The sequence below is a fragment of the Schistocerca serialis genome, chromosome 4 (genome assembly GCF_023864345.2).
Source record: "Schistocerca serialis cubense isolate TAMUIC-IGC-003099 chromosome 4, iqSchSeri2.2, whole genome shotgun sequence".
NCBI classification, from domain to species: domain Eukaryota; kingdom Metazoa; phylum Arthropoda; class Insecta; order Orthoptera; family Acrididae; genus Schistocerca; species Schistocerca serialis.
In genome coordinates this window covers 276,916,893-276,934,619 of record NC_064641.1, presented here as the reverse complement: position 1 = coordinate 276,934,619, position 17,727 = coordinate 276,916,893, and the positions used below count along the sequence as shown (strand labels likewise).

The window sequence follows — 17,727 nt, the reverse complement described above, 5'->3', positions numbered from 1 at the left end:
CAACCCTCTTAGATTGTTTGCAGATGATGCTGACATTTACCCTCTAGTAAAACCATCGGAAATTCAAAACCAATTGCAAAATGATGTAGACATGATATTTGAATGTTAAGAAAAGTGCCAGTTGTCTCCCAATTAGGGAAAAAAATGGTTCAAATGGCTCTGAGCACTATGGGACTTAACTTCTGAGGTCATCAGTCCCCTAGAACTTAGAACTACTTAAACCTAACTAACCTAAGAACATCACACACATCCATGCCCGACGCAGGATTCGAACCTGCGACCGTAGCGGTCGCGCGGTTCCAGACTGCAGCGCCTAGAACCGCTCGGCCACCTCGGCCGGCCCCAATTAGGGAAAGTGTGAGGTCATACACATAAGTACATAAAGGATTCTGTTAAATTTCGTTTACACAATAAATCACACAAATTTAAAGACTGTCAGCTCGAGTAAATACTTAGAAAACACAATTACGAATAACTTAAGCTGGAACGACCATATAGATAAAGTTGTGGGGAAGGCAAAACAAAGACTGCATTTTATTGGCAGAACACTTTGCAGATGCAACAGGTCCACGAAAGAGACTGTACACACTGCGTTTTTTGTCCTCTGCTAGAGTACTGTTGTACGTTGAGAGATTCTCACCAGATAGGATTGACGGTGGACATCGAAAATATCCAAAAAGAAGGGCAGCGCGTTTTACGTATATTGCCGCGAAATAAGGGAGAAAGTGTCGCGAGTATAATAATCGAGTTGAGATTGGCAGTCGTTAAAACAAAGGCGTTTTGCTTTACGGGGAGATCTTTTCACGAAATTTCGATCACCAACATTCTCCTATGAATGTGAAGATATTTTATTGCCGCCAACCTAGATGGAAGAAATCATCATCGTAATAAAACAAACTAAATCAGAGCTTCTACAGAAAGATTTACATTCTTTCCGCACTCGCTGCTAGAGAGCGAAATGGTAGAGTAACAGCTCCAAGGTGGTTCGATGAACCCTCTGCCAGGCATTTAATTGTAAATTGGAGAGTAGTAATGTAGGTGGCAGAAAACAGGAGTGCATGGAGAATTACCATATTAAAACCCGCCATTGGCCAGAACATTAAAGAACACATGTGCTTGCTTTTCGCAATTTCTTGCCCTTATCAGTCCTCGCTATCATAGAATTAATGCTTTCTGTTTGAGATTCATTAGATTCATACAGCAATTTTAGCTACCTTTTATTCTCGTGTGCCATCATTGCTTTACACTGCGTTTCCAATTGGTGTTGCCTTAAAGTTTCCTCCAGTGGGGTATCCGTTAGGATAGAAATACAAAATAGTGCGTAAGCCTGTCGAAACACACATGCCTAAACGTCTCCATCGCCATGTTTGCATTAGTTTCGAAACTACAATAGCAACTTTCAGGCTTTCGAATTATACTAATCTACCATGTAAAGCAGAATTATCTTTTGTTTATTTACTCTAAATTCTAAAAGGTACCCTCAAAAATGTATGTGAAATCTTATGGGACTTAACTGCTAGGGTCATCAGTCCCCAAGCTTACACACTACGTAACGTAAATAAACCTAAGGACAAACACACACACATTCATGCCCGAGGGAGGACTCGAACCTCCGTCGGGACCAGCCAAAGGTACCCTCCATAGCACCTTCAATATTTGGGTAACAAAATTTGCTCATGTTGCACAAAAACACAACTAAGCTCTTCGCGTGAAGACCTACGCTCAGATGGTGCCGTAAAGTTTGTGGGAGCCCTCAGTAGATGACTGCACTGATCTTCCACTGTCGCTCTAACAAAAATGGTTCTTGACAAAAGTGCTCTGCTTATACGTGGTCCCTGAACAAATGTGTCCCCGTCTCCCATAAATTACATAATTTTATTTCAGTTAGTTCTTCCAACTACGAGTGTTTTCTGTTTATTGGCATCCATGGTTCAAATGGCTCTGAGCACTATGGGACTTAACAGCTGTGGTCATCAGTCCCCTAGAACTTAGAACTACTTAAACCTAACTAACCTAAGGACATCACACACAGCCATGCTCGAGGCAGGATTCGAACCTGCGACCGTAGCAGTCGCGCGGTTCCGGACTGCGCGCCTAGAACCGCGAGACCACCGCGGCCGGCTGGCATCCATAATCCTCCACATTATTATAAATAATATTTTCCTCTAGGACTCTTATTAAATGTGTGTACTTATGTACAGTAGCGAATTTGAGCTGTTGTGCTATTTTGAAGTAACAGTCATTATGAAGTCGGCTGACGAGTTATCATTCCTGTTAAGAGGACATCGACCCATTGTTAATCATTATTACGTGTTTCATCCACACTCCAGCCAGGCTGCCACGAGAATAATGACCTCAAGAGGAATGAATATGCTATCTCTTTAGAATGGTATATAGCCCAAAATTGCAGTTGTAAATAAATAAACACATTTAATAGGAGTCCAGGTGCAAAGTGTTAGTTGTAAAGTTAGTCCCACAGATTATTTGGCAATAGGATTTCCATTGTCAGCATAAAATGAGAGAAAATTTAATTAGCAAATAGCTAATTTATATATTTGGCAATGTGTTGACTGTAGATCTGTTTTAAGAACGGGTCATACACTGCAAACAGTGGTGTTTTCCATGTACATTCTATAACCTCTGAATTACATAATGCTCCTATCATGTCGGTGAGTGGAATATCTGAGCGTTTCACGTAAATAGAAAGAGGTTAGACCTTCAAGGGATGGCCTTTAATTTGAACAAAAGATGGTTGACTTTAGTGATGTAAACGCCGTTAATTCAGGTAAACTTGTTTTACATTAAAGGTAAAATTTTTTAGACTGTCAGACCGCCTCATGTTGCCGATGAGTTTCTTCTTACACAGTGGATGTTTCGACCACTGTGCTAAGATGTCCTTCATGGTCTTCTGATGTTTCCGGTTGGCTGAGAAGTGCCAAATACCAGTGTCATGTACGCTTACGAAAGGGAGTTTCCTCGCGCTTATTCTGAAGGAGTGGGGTTACTGGATAAAATTCTTCTGAGTTTTATCGGTGGCCATTTCCAATGGATAGAAAGCGAAAAATCGGAGGGAGAGAGAGGGGAAACGTTTATTATGGTCATGATGCAGAGATGGCGTCCTGGTCGTAGTCTGTGTTCCTTTCATACTTTCTGTTTGACGGGCAGCCACAAAACTGGAAGCCTGTAGCCAACTTGTCTACTGAAACTGAATTCTTTCTTGTAAATCTTTTTTTTTTTTTTGTGGTCTCCCTTTCCATAAGTGTTGCTTTCCTTTGCTATATTACACCTATGCTGTTTAAATCAGTGTCTTGGCCGTATTTCGCCTAATGTTCCACTAACACAGATTTCGTACTTTTTTTGACCGCGTGTAGCGTTCGTGTTTTTTAACAGGAACTTCCGCTCTCCTTCAGTGATTTACACTGACTGACATACATCTGGAAAACTTAAAGGTAAGGACAGACCGCCAGACAATGATGACCACGAAGTGTTGATGTTCGTAATTGTCACCATCAAATACTGTGGACTATAGCAGGGTGTACACGATAACAATGCAGCTTGTTTTGTTTTTCATCACTCCTCCAAATGGTCCGACGCGGCCCTCCACGTTAACTTCTTTTGTGTCAGTCTCAGAGAAGGACCTACACCCAAGGCCATCATTTATGTGTTGTACGATATGTTCCAATCTCAAACCATCATTTATCTGTGGTATACATACTTCAAATGCCAGTCTTCACCTAATGATTTTACCCTCTACAGCTCCCTCTAATTTAAAGCAAGTTATTCCCTGATGTATTAACTTTTGGCCTGTCACCTTACTCCTTGCTACAGTTAGTGTTGTGCATTTTTTTTTTCCTTACCAATTCTTTGTAGGACCTCATTTCTCATGAGACCCCTTAATTTTCAGCGAATTTTCGCTTCCGAATTGTGTAGGAATAATTTGAGGAGCAGCCCATGAGAGCGATACTATACTATACTAAGATTTACTGTCAATACAAATTACCATATTTCAATTCTATTGGTCCTATTTTTGAAACGATCGACCGATATGGAAGTACCATGAAACAAAATGAGATCAGTCTTCGTGAGTTTCGCACAAATTGTCATCTATCATGGTAATTCCCCAAAGCCTTTGGGATTCCTTTGTGTTCTACGGATGCTTGGACGGGTCATCGCATTATGGCGAAGTGTGAAAGAGGTGTTACTGCGTGTTACGTGTCTCTCATTACATTGCTCATAGAAATACAAGACGAGCTGAGGCTAATCACAGAATGGGCAACTCCTGGTTCTTTATAAATCTGAGATATCGATTTCGATGTAATGCTGATGACAATAGCAAAACAAGTATGTACATTAATGATGCAAGTAACTTTACCTATGTCAGGAATTGAGTTTTTTGTGGGATACTAATTTATGATTCTCTAAACAAAGCTCAACAATGAAAATTTATTTTATTCACATCTGATGTTTTAATACATCGTGGGTTTCAGTAGTGACGCTACTGTCGAACGTTGAAGAAAAACGTATATCACAATCGAGTCGTATGTAGTGAAGTGTACAAACTACACAATACTTTTTGTAGCAATATAAAGTGACGTTTGCTTACGAACAGTTTATCCGTGACAAGAAACGTTTTCGTTTGGGGTAGCAGCGAAGAGTGTTGAAACTGAAGGAACGGTAAGATGTATTTACAAACGAATCGGTACAATGGTGACGCATCATACCGCCAACTGTATTTCTTTGTTCCTGTATTTTTGTCAGTGTGTTAAGAAAATGTCAGAGTTTGGCGAATTCCATTTATTCTGGACCTCTTCGAGATATCTAAGATTTGTTTCTTCTTCCCCTTCATTTCTTGATTTATTGTAGGAGTACACATTTACAGAATTAGTTTTTCTATCACAGAGGGAAACTGAACGGCGAAATGTAAAAGAAATAATGCTGCATATGAAGAAGGCTTCAACGGCGGAAGAAAATTTCCATTAAGGTTTTGTCTTTAGTCCAAGGACTTACAAAGCAGTTCGTTACGTAGTAAATACGTGCGCACAACTCTTTTCAGCAAAGTTTTACCATCACCAGTAGCTTTTATTTTAGCTCGCGCTCTCGTCTGAATTACGTAGAGTTATAGAGGATTTTTGTACCTTTTATATTAGTGTATTTCATACAGATTTGCTATTATTAGTTGCTCAATTGCCGTGTGCTAAAACAATACAAATAGCGTCTGTTATTTTTATGTTATTTTACCAGGCGATATCAGATGACTATCAAGAATACTGAAGTTAAAAATAGGAGTCAAACTCCATTCTAAAGCTCATATGATTCTGTTTTGGTTTGTCTGCCTTTCATTTGTATTCAAAAGCTGTAAAAGTGGAATGACACTTTGCCGAAGCGTGTCACTCTGCTCACCCAGCATCGACTACCACCACTCCCTCTAATGCGTAAGGCAGATCCTGATTTGGTTTTCAAATCGTCTGATAAACATTCGCGAAATATCACAAATGCTTCCTTAATTATATACGCGATAGATCCACTTACAGTTCTTTTCAAAATTATTTATTCGGCTTCTGATTAAAAACGGGACTATATTCTCTTCAGCATCTTTGTTCAGAATATGTACTTTTTTCTTAGCGGGCAAGAGTATTGTCTCGAAAACTATACAGTAATACTTATAAGTGGGTAATTATTTTATTAGGATGGTGGGTAAGTTCCTAGCGTTTTTGTTTTGCATGTTGATATTCCAATTGCTATAGGTTTATTCATGGCTTGTCGTTTTCTACTTGTAGCTCACTGTTGCTGCTTGAGATTACATATTGTGTCATTTTGTCATTTGATTATATTCAGCGGAGCTGTGGACGGACGCTATAAAATGGAGTACAGAGTGGAGAATTCGGAATTTTTGCGGCATGTTCTCCTGTTTGAGTTCAATTGAGAGGTAACAGCTGTGTAACCAGCCAGAAACATTTGAGCCTTGTACGGAGATAACGCCATTGGACAGAGCTCTGTAAGGAAATGGTTTTCTAGTTTCAAGGAGCATCGTTTTGACACTAGTGACTCTCCACGTCTAGGAAGACCATCGGCGTTTGATGAAGATTGTTGTGTCACATTAATCTACAATGATCGACGTCAGTGTCTGCGAGAACTACAGACATGATGCATCGTGAACAGTCCAGCATCGCGCGACATTTGCATGCAATATGGAACTTTCAAAAATCGGGTTTACGGATACTGCACGTTCTAAACCAAAAACACAGAAATCAGCGGGTGCCCACAAGTGCATCTGCTTGGTCGTCATCAGTTGGCTCTTGAACAACACTGACCATTCCTGCCTTGTATCGTTACTGCTAACGAGATGTCTTTATGTTAACATTAGGAAAATAAATGACTGGTTGAGCCCAAACAAAAGCAGAAACTCCCCGTACAAAGAGCTGCGCGCATCCACAAAAGATAATGTTATCTGGAGGAACAGCGACCATGTAGTGTGGTACGAATTTCTTCCCCTATGTCTAACCGCGCCGCCCCCTGTGGCCGAGCGGCTCTAGGCGCTTCAGTCTGGAATCGCGCGACCGCTACAGTCGCAGGTTCTAATCCTGCCTCGGGCATGGATGTGTGTGATGTCCTTAGGTTAGTTAGGTTTAAGTAGTTCTAAGTTCTAGGGGACTGACGACCTCAGAAGTTAAGTCCCATAGTGCTCAGAGCCATTTGAACCATTTGTGTAACCATCACTGCTGACATTTATTGTTAACAACTGAGACGTCTTCTGAGCGCAGACCAAGAACAACGACCTGGAAGACAGCGTGAAGCGATGCCAGTCCACGGTAACACCCACCCGAATTCTGCTACGCTGACAAAAAACACTTTATAGGAGTTGGTTTAGGAAATCATTCCGCACCCACGTTATTTACGTGATCTTGCGCCCTCACGTTTTCACCTTTTCCGCTTTCTGTCGAACAGCCTTCAAGCAATTTCCATTCCGGGTGAAAATGCGCTCCGAACGTGGCTCGACAAGTTATTCGCCTCAAAACAACGTGATTTCTACAGTCACTGAATCGAAAAGTTACCCTAGCGTTGGTAAACTGTTATAAATAGTGAAAAAGACTGTATTATCGATGACTAAAGTCTCAGTTATGTGTATCTCTTGTGTTTATTAAACGTATGGGAAAGCGCTACGAACATATTCACTAAGCCCGTATACAAATATTCATTTTTAGGTCAGTGCCGTCTTCATTAATTAGTAAAACCATTGTCGACCACAAGATTGGTTTGAAGATAACCATGTTACCAGATGTGGTCCTAGCTTATGTGGTAAGCTCTTGTCTTTCTTCGACCTATACACTGACTGAAGCAATAAATTACTGGGGGGTTTACCGTTTAACGTGAACTGCAAGAAAGGGCACAACTGGGTGTTTTTCATATTAATAGAGATAACATAGATGTCAAACAGAAAAAACTGCAGGACCGACAGAAGGTTTGACTCCGGATCTTAGAGTTTGTACTCTGATATTTTATCCACTACACCTTCGACAGTCACTTCATTACTTTCACTTTCTACAGCTTGTAATACGTTTGACTATGTTTCTTTCCAGTTTCCAGCCGCCAGTATTCAAAATTTTATTGTTTCCAATTTTATGGAATTTATCTTCGAAACATCTTTGTGCAACGCTGTAGAACCACATAAGTTGAGGTTGTAATAATGTCCGGACTGATATAGTTTGAAAATTAGATTTGATTTTGAGAGAATTTCCGATAATCAGGCCTTCAAGTGTTAAAAACTGAGGTGACAACATTCATAGGTTACCGATAAGCTCGTATACAAATGGCGGTGGGAGTGTCCACAAGTCTACAACAGACTACAACGTTCTGTTACCACCCGGTACTAACAAATACAATAACAGAAATGAGAACCTAAACTGAATTATTCTGGCCCCACATTAATAAGTAGGTGCCGCAAGGAAATATTTTGTTACTGAAATACAAGTTGGCGGCCGCAGCCGCCAATTAAACAAACATACGTGAGATTCCAAGGCGCGAGACGAAACGTACACAGCAATCACTCTCTCTGTGAAATTGTTAAAGAAACAGAGTAAAAATATCTCAATATAGGGAGGGGAAGATTGAGCCGACACAGATCAGTAAGTTCGGTCAGGCAATTCAAATTGCGTAACGACTAACCAGAACGGCTGGCGATAGCGGGAGAATCTTGAGGAGGCGGCCCACACCTTCTTAGTAGTCTGCGGAAGCAAATAATAACTGTTCTCACCGTAGCAGGAGCCTGCTGCTGTCAACACTGATCTAGCAAAAGGGGAATGGATAGCCTCTAACGAATTCCGCCTGTGCCTCTCACACAAACACCGAGGCCATCATTTCGTAATTTCTTATGGGTTGGAACTAGCACGTTGCACCGTGCCAACAGCCCGTACTGAAACCTCCACAAGCAGCGGCGTTCCTCTCCAACCGAGCGTGTTTACTTCCTCATACAGGCCGCTTCTTTCCTCTAAAAGCACACACACAGTGCAACCTACACGCTATCACGTGGCAAGCCAATCCAAAACCCACAGCATCACCGTTCGCATTGACAGCCAAGGCGTAACTCTCTACTGCATACCCCTCCAAAGACTCTCCTCTGTGCTCACTAACCTCTGTGACGAAAGTTCACTAGTCGTAAATAGGAAAGATAAACTATGGCGATCAGCTATCCGGCTCACTCTGGTCCATATGAACCGATCATCGTCTGTAAATGGTTATCATCGGTTACTTGGAGCCCATTTTCAGCCATTCGTGGGCTTCAGGTTTGCAAACAATGATGGACTTTGTTTTTGTTAGTGACGATGCGCCATGTCACTGGGCCACAATTGTTCACGATTGATTTGAAGAACATTCTGGACAGTTTGAGCGAATGATTTGGCTACGCATATCACTCGACATGAATTCCGCCTGACATTTATTAGACATAATCGACAGATCAGTTCATGCACAAAATCCTGCACCAGCAACACTTTCGTAATTATGGACAGCTATAGAGGCAGCATGGCTCAATATTTCTGCAGGGAACTTCCAGCAAATTGTTGAGACCATGACAAGTTGAGTAGCTGCGCTACGCAGGGCAACATGAGGTCTGACACGATGTTAGGAGGTATCCCAGGACATTTGCCACCTCAGTGTAAGAGGTACATCGTTAGTGATATTGCTGATAGTAATTTATTTAAATCGACTTTTCTTTGACCAGATCCTAGTGTTACTGTGCTTGAAGTCAGTGGTGGCTATTCAACTGCAGTTACACAGATAGGCCAAGGCAGTATAACAATCCGCTCAAAAGAGGTTTGGTCTTCCTTTCGGAAGCAATACAGCAGCTATTCAGCGAGTCACGGAACGAAGTCTTTGGTGGATTTCTGGACGTACGGGTACCAGACGTCTATGCACAGGTCGCGCAGTGCCGTAAGTTACGGGTCGGTGACGTGGGGGAGCTGGGTTCTGATAATAGTGATAAGAATACTATAAATCTGATACCTGTTTTTATATTTCTTGCCAAATAAATTTGATTTATGAAGAAGAAATTTATTTACTTGTATAATAAACCTCGTTCCGTATGATTTCACTCGAGTTCATGTCAAGCGAATGAGGTGGCCAAGACATCAATGTGGGTTCATTGTTATGCGGTGCAAATCTTATAACACGGACAGTTACTGTTGTGGTTGGCAGGAGAGCCAACACCGTGTTACTAGAGGAGGCCGAAATGCACGCGTTTTAGCTCACGCAGGCTGGCGTGAGGTCTGGAACAAGACAAGGATATTAGAATTTAGAAAAACGGACGTAGCTGGTGGAATACTTAACTTTAATCCATTAATGATGAACGTCGGTCTTGACGGTACATGATTTACAATATCAATAGTAACCGATAATGGCGCCTTGCTAGGTCGTAGCAAATGACGTAGCTGAAGACTATGCTAAACTATCGTCTCGGCAAATGAGAACGTAAGTAGGCAGTGAACCATCGCTAGCAAAGTTGGCTGTACAACTGGGGCGAGTGCTAGGAAGTCTCTCTAGACCTGCCGTGTGGCGGCGCTCGGTCTGCAGTCACTGATAGTGGCGACGTATACTAACGGACCGCGGCCGATTTAAAGGCTACCACCTAGCAAGTGTGGTGTCTGGCGGTGACACCACATTCCTCCCCCGCAAATCGGCGTACGGTTGTGGCATAAGGCTTCCGCCCGCCGTGGGGAGGACCCCATGGTGACGTATGCGACGAGGTGGGGAGCCTAACAACAGGCGAGGCTGTGCCGCCCGCACCCTGCCATTCGGACCGCGGGAAGCTAGGAAACGCCTGAAAACCTGCTCCAGGGCGCACGCCAACATTCGGTGTATGCGCCCGCAAAGAGACAGGAGGGGCCGAAGGGTTGACCTCCATCGGGCCGGGGCACCCAACGGGCGAAGACAACATATGGTCCGGAGCGGGCAAGAGTTCCATGTCGGAGGACAACTGGTCACGGGAAGCGATCGGCGGCGCGTGACCCAGGGAGGCGACCGGCGGTTGCAGCGACGCGTCCACGGCGGGCGTCGCCGGCGGGAGAACAGGCGGCGGAGGCGGTGGCGGCGGCGCGTCGCCATGGGGCAAAATGGAAGGCAGCGTCGGTAACACCTGGGGCTGAGGCGAGCCAGTAGATGGGTCCCCAGGGCGCTGACCGGACGGCACCGTCGCTGAAAGCAGACGGAGAGCGGCAGATCCCGTGCGACGACAGAGGCGCAGCTGGTTGAGATGCCGGCGCACCTCACCAGAGGCCCCCAAAACCAGATACATAGCGCGTCCGAGGCAGCGAAGAATGTGCCCTTTCGTGCCAAGGCCGTGAACCTCGGTAGTGGCGGTAGTAGACAACGTCGGCTGGGGCAAAAGCAGGTGTCTGCCGCTGCACAGGAACCTGATGCGGCGGATGTAGCAAAGACATCAAGGTTCGATGAGGTCGACCGTGGAGCAACTCAGCCGGCGAGCGACCATCTCGGGGCTGAGAGCGATACGAGGACAAAAAGAGCAATAACGCGTCCTCCCGAGAATGCGACTCTTTTAACTTCAACATCTGTGACTTGAAAGTCCTGACCAATCGTTCAGCGGCACCGTTTGACTGTGGCGAAAACGGCGCGGACGTCAGATGTTGAATACCATTGGCCTTGCAGAATGACTGAAATTCTGTGGACATGAATTGTGGGCCATCGTCGGAAACAATAGTCTGTGGAAGGCCTTCAATCCAAAAGATAGCAGATAAGGCTTGGATGGTGGCAGATGACGTCGTGGAAGACATCCGGACAACAAAAAGAAAATTACTGAATGAATCTACCACAACCAACCATCGAGCATTCCAGAATGGACCAGCAAAATCGATGTGTAAGCGTTGCCAAGGGGAAGTGGCTTTTGGCCATGCATAGAATTTCCGCGGTGGTGCTGATTGTTGTTCGGCACACACCATGCAAGAAGAGCACATATTCGTAATCGCGGCATCGATTCCGAACCAAGTACAGTGCTGACGAGCAAGTTGTTTCGTTCTCACTATACCCCAATGTCCTTGGTGGAGAAGCTGTAAGACAGAGGGCTGTAACGAACGTGGGACCACGACCCTGGACTGATCATTATCAGAACGCAACAGCAAAACACAACGTCGAATAAAAAGTCGCTCCTTGTGAGCAATAAATCGGCGAACCAACGGGTCCCCGATCCGTGACTTTGACAAGGGCCATTGCGTAGCAACAAAACTCAGAACGGTAGCAAGGACAGGATTAGCAGCTGTGGCTGTAGCTACACGACGAAAATCAATCGGAAACGATTCGACCACGTCATCGGTTTCCGAAAACATGCAAGCAAGTTCGGAGGAATCGAAGGCCGTATCCTCAGCAACAGGCAAGCGGGACAAAGCATCGGCGTTTCCGTGCTTAGCAGTGGACCGATACAAGATATCGTAGCGGTACTGCGAGAGGAAAATAGACCAGCGAATGAATTTCTGCGCTGTACGTGGAGGTACAGGCTTGGTCGGATGGAAAAGCGACGTCAAAGGTTTGTAGTCTGTGATTATGGTAAAGTGACGACCATACAAGAAATCATGAAACTTTGTAACACCAAATACGAGAGCCAATGCTTCTTTCTCGATCTGTGAATAATTTCTTTGCGCAGACGAGAGCAATTTGGACGCAAAGGCAATGGGGCGATCGTCCGATCCATCTTTGTGCGCAAGCACAGCACCGATCCCTAAATCCGATGCATCCACCATCAACAAAAGGGGCTTCTGGGGATCGAATGGCGTAAGGCAAGTATTGGGAAGCAACGCCGATTTAAACTGGCGAAAGGCGCGTTCGCATTCCGTCGTCCAGACGAACGGAACACCTTTACGGCGTAAGCGATGAAGCGGAGTTGAAATGGAAGAGGCATGTGGCTCATATCTGTTATAGTAATTTATTTTTCCCAGCACACTGTGTAGCTGCTTCAAATTCTGCGGCGAAGGCAAGTCTTGTATGGCTCGAAGGTGCGTGGGACTGGGATGTATGCCTTGGGCACTGAGTACATGTCCCAGGTATGGCAAATCACGAGCAAAAAACACACATTTGTCCTCCCGCAAGCGAAGACCATTTTGTCGCAAGACCTAAAATAGTGTTCTGAGATTGGCCAAATGTTCTTCTTCCGTCTTCCGGAGATCACAATATCGTCCAGATAATTTTCTGCAGTAGGGAACGACGCACAAACAGTTTGTAGATATTGCTGAAACAATGCAGGGGCGGATGCACACCCGAATGACAGTCGTTTGAATTGATACAACCCAAGATGCGGGTTGTGAATTTTAAAATTTTCCCGGCGAATTGACTGCTCAAACAAATTTCGGGCTTGTAGCCGGTCGTCGTTCAATACTTCGCTCGGTATTTCAACTGGGCACCTGCCAGTCATCTTCAGGTGAGCCGTCGCAGACTGGCGAAAACGTCGTCCGTTCCGCAATATATAGCGTACTGTAACTATTCTGCACATGCGTCGAAAACTTGATAGTTGAACCACACTGCAATTTTGCATCTACACCTACAGCACCGCCATTAATAAGTATTTTGAGTGGTGTTGAAGAAGCTGCACGACGTCTTCCTTTGGATGCTGCAGACGAAATTAGAAGGGAAACTTGCCGTGTTCTGTTGAAGGCTCCTACTCAACGCAGTAATTTAACCTCTGCAGAAAGGGCTGCATTACGAAATCTGAGAGAGGACCCTGACGTAGTGGTATTGAAAGCTGACAAAGGTAATGCAACTGTTTTGTTACCTCGTGGTGTGTATAAAGATAAGATGTATGGTCTGCTAAGTGACTCTACCTATAGGAGGATTGATTACGATCCTACAGGACGTGTGCAACGAAAAACTTAAGCACTATTAAATTCCTCCTCCTTACCGCAAGAGACCATCAAGAGGTTAAGACCACATGGTTGTGTACCTCCAAGACTGTATGGCCTTCCAAAGATTCATAAAGAGGGTCTTCCTCTGCGTCCAATAGTGAGCAACATTGGAGCTCCTACATATGATTTAGCTAAGCATCTCGCTTCCTTACTGAGACCTTTCGTAGGCAAGTGATCACATCACATACGAAACTCAGCTGATTTTATCAATCGACTGGGGGCTCTTCGTCTTACCAGTGTAGACCTTCTAGTAAGTTTTGATGTGGTCTCACTTTTTACAAAAGTTCCTCTTGCTGATTCTTTGACACTGATTGGTAACATGTTTCCTGTTGATATCACTGCTTTGTTCAGGCACGCTCTTTCCTCAACTTATTTTATGTTTAATCAAGAATATTTTGAACAGACTGACGGTGTCGCCATGGGTAGTCCCCTATCTCCTTTGGTGGCCAACCTTTTTATGGAGGATTTTGAAGAGAGAGCGCTTGAATCAGCTGCCCTGAAGCCAACAGTTTTTTGGCGGTATGTGGATGACACTTTCATAGTGTGGCCTCATGGAGAAGATAAATTAATGGAGTTTCTACATCACCTCAACTCCATTCATAGCAAGATCCTTTTCACCATGGAAATAGAGAAAGATGGTTGTTTGCCTTTCTTGGATGTCCTGGTTCGAAGGAAGAATGATGGTTCTCTAGGGCATTCAGTTTACTGGAAACCCACTCATACTGATTTGTACCTGCAAGCATCGAGTTGCCATCACCCATCGAAAACCATGAGTTTGCTTAAAACACTTTTTCATAGAACTCATACTGTCTCAGATCTAGATAGCTTACCTCAAGAACTCGCCCATCTAAAGACAGTATTCAGCGAAAATGGGTATTCCATCCGGCAGATTAACAGGGCACTAACAGTTAAAACTAAGAAGCTGGAAGTGAATAAAGAGGAGAACATGCCGGAACAGTCTTTAGCTTTTCTTCCTTTCGTTGGCAACACTTCGTTTAAAATGGCAAGAATCCTCCAAAAATTTCCGGTAAAGTGGTTTTCCGCCCACCATCGAAGATTGCGGACCTTGTGGGATCAGTTAAGGACAATCTGTTACTACGAAAGGCCGGAATTTACAAGATACCGTGCCAATGTGGTATGGCTTACATAGGTCAAACCACAGGCACCGTGAAAGAACGCTGCACTGAACATCAACGTTACACCCGCCTTTTGCAGCCAAGCAAGTCCGCTATTGATGAACATTGTATTTCTACTTGACATTCAATGGAGTATGAGAAAATAATGACTTTGTCCACAGCAACATCTTTCTGGATTTCCATTATTAAAGAATCCGTAGAAATACGACTGGCGGAAAATCTGTTAAACCGTGACAGCGGATACCAGCTGGACAGTGCATGGACTCCCATCATCTCCACGATTTGCTCAAATCGAAGACGACAGATTGCGTCGACCACCGTGGCAAATAGCAACGCAGAGGGCGACTGAGTACCGCTATTCGACCAGCGAGGGCGCTGCCGGCGGGCAGTGTGGTTCAACTATCAAGTTTTCGACGCATGTGCAGAATAGTTACAGTACGCTATATACTGCGGAACGGACGACGTTTTCGCCAGTCTGCGACGGCTCACCTGAAGATGACTGGCAGGTGCCCAGTTGAAATACCGTGCGAAGTATTGGCTTCTAAGCCAATATACGTATATTTTGCTGCATCTATCACAGCCCAGAACCAGATGTTAAAACGAAACAGCCAATCATTTTGTACGACGGAGCCCTAAATTTGTTTGAACAAGATGCGTGTTAACCACCAAAACTCGCTGGGATTCTTCGTCCACCGGTATTTGCAAGTACGCATCGGCGAGGTCCAACTTCGAAAAATATTTACCCGGGCACAGTTTGTCAAAAAGATCGTCCGGGCGGGGTAAAGGAAAAGTTGCAATCACTGGTTGTGGATTCACTGTTGCCTTGGAGTCCACACAAAGTCTCAATTTTCCCGAAGGTTTTGGCAAAATTACTAAGGGTGATGCCCAGAGAGAAGCCTGCACACGTTCAATTACACCTTGTGATTCCAAATTGCGTAATGTTTTTGCGACCTCATCACGCAATGCGTGGGGAACATTGTGCGCTCTGAAAAATTTTGGTTGCGTGTTTACTTTCAGTTCCAAATGTGCTTTATATTTCTTAGCGCAACCGAGGTCTGGTGCAAAAATGTCTGCAAATTCTTCACATAGACGAGAAACACTGTCTGAAGGCACAGTCTGGTTCACTGGTAGGACCTGATTTACTATAGACAAGTTAAACATCTGAAATAAATCGAAACCAAACAAGTTCACTGCATAAGAAGAATGAAGGACGTGAAAGGACACAAGTTTAGTTTGTCCTTTGTATGTTGCAAGAAGGCTGCACTGTCCTAACACAGGGATCTCTTGACCTGAATAGCTAGTTAACTTAACATTTGTGGCATGCAATGGAGGTGTGCCGAGCAGTTTGTAACTGTCTTGATTGATCAGTGAAACTGCAGCCCCAGTATCGAGCTGGAATGGTATCACTTTGCCGTTAACGTCCAAGTCCACAAAAAGTTATTGTCCTGCTGACGACAAGAGCGACTGTCTCGTGCAATGTGAACTGACACTGGTACAAAATCACTTGCGACTTGACGGGAGTTCCGGCGATGTCGACGCACACTATTTGTGGGACAAACACAGTCACTGTTAGAGAGAGTGGCACTGGGCAGAGTGGAATGAACTGCATGAATTTCCATGGGCGAAGTTTCACAAGCCTGAGTATCCTTGATTCGATTCCGATTCTGGCGTGAAGCAAAGGGCGTAGAATGGTTTTGAGCTTCCGATCTGAGCTTTTTCTGCCAAACACTCTGAACATGTCCTTTTTTATTAGAGAAAATGCAAATAGCTTAGCGTGACGGACAAGTGTCACGCGAATGTCTAGTAGCACACTGCGGGCATGATTTTAGCACTGCATTTGCTTGCCGTCGCGGCACCCATGGCTGAGAGCCTAGCGGCAGCGGCGTGGCCGGGGCGCGAGGACTGTTTACTGTTCCGTGCAGCTCGCCCAGCGGGCCAGCTAACCTGACACATGGGTGGCGAAGTTTCAAATGATTCCTGAGCAAAGTCAAGTGCGTCCTGCCGATCCAATACGTCCATCACTTATTGAAGGGAGGGATTGACTAGTATCAAAACCTGTTCCCCTATACAAACATCAGGAACGTTCTGTGCAATTGCATCACGTACCATAGTATCTGAGTAAGGGAGTCCACATTGACACTCAAAAGCACAATCCCTAGTAAGGCCTTGCAAGGTTGCAAACCACTCCCAATTAGTCTGACCTGCCATACGTTTTGTACGAAAGAAGGTATACCTTTTCGCAACTACATTGACTGATTCTATGAAATATGCATCTAATTCAGACAAAATTTCTTTGTAGGACAGAGTTGCTACGTCGCGTCGGGGAAATAATTTGACTATCACATGGTACGCGTTCACCCTGACTGATGATAACAAAAAAGGCTGCCGCTCGTTACCTTGAATTCTGTAGGCGACGAGATGGCTCCCAAATTGGCGTGACCACTCCATCCAGCTTTCCAGTGCAGCATCAAAAGGTCGAAAAGTTGGTGCAACTGCGTGTTGTGGCTGCAATAGCCGTGGAGCGGCTGCTGCCGCGTCGTTTTGCATCGCACGTTGATCCTGGACGAGCTGTCCAAGGGCATCCAGTAAGGCCTGCGTCTGCTCATTCTGTAAGCGATAAAATTAGGACAGTACATCTGGAGATTGTGGCGACGCCATTACACAAGTAATTCGGTGCAATATCGATAAGAACGCGGTTTTGCCTCGTCGCCAATGTTGTGGTTGGCAGGAGAGCCAACACCGTGTTACTAGAGGAGGGCAAAATGCACGCGTTTTAGCTCACGCAGGCTGGCGTGAAGTCTTGAACAGGACAAGGAAATTAGAATTTAGAAAAACGGACGTAGCTGGTGGAATACTTAACTTTAATCCATTAATGATGAACGTCGGTCTTGACAGTACATGATTTACAATATCAATAGTAACTGATAATGGCGCCTTGCTAGGTCGTAGCAAATGACGTAGCTGAAGGCTATGCTAAACTATCGTCTCGGCAAATGAGAACGTAAGTATGTGGTGAACCATCGCTAGCAAAGTCGGCTGTACAACTGGAGCGAGTGCTACGAAGTCTCTCTAGACCTGCCGTGTGGCGGCGCTCGGTCTGCAATCACTGACAGTGGCGACACGCGGTTCCGACGTACACTAATGGACCGCGGCCGATTTAAAGGCTACCACCTAGCAAGTGTGGTGTCTGGCGG

The 17,727-nt window shown here is 44.7% G+C and overlaps 1 protein-coding gene across 1 annotated transcript in view; it reads left to right on the top strand.

Moving 5' to 3' along the window:
• LOC126474395 (alpha-2B adrenergic receptor-like) overlaps positions 1-17,727 on the top strand; it is a 100,251-nt gene that overhangs the window by 3,910 nt on the left and 78,614 nt on the right. The window contains exon 2 of the mRNA XM_050101864.1: positions 17,165-17,178. Within this exon, the coding sequence (XP_049957821.1) occupies positions 17,165-17,178 (14 nt within the window). The remainder of the gene's footprint in view (positions 1-17,164; positions 17,179-17,727) is intronic.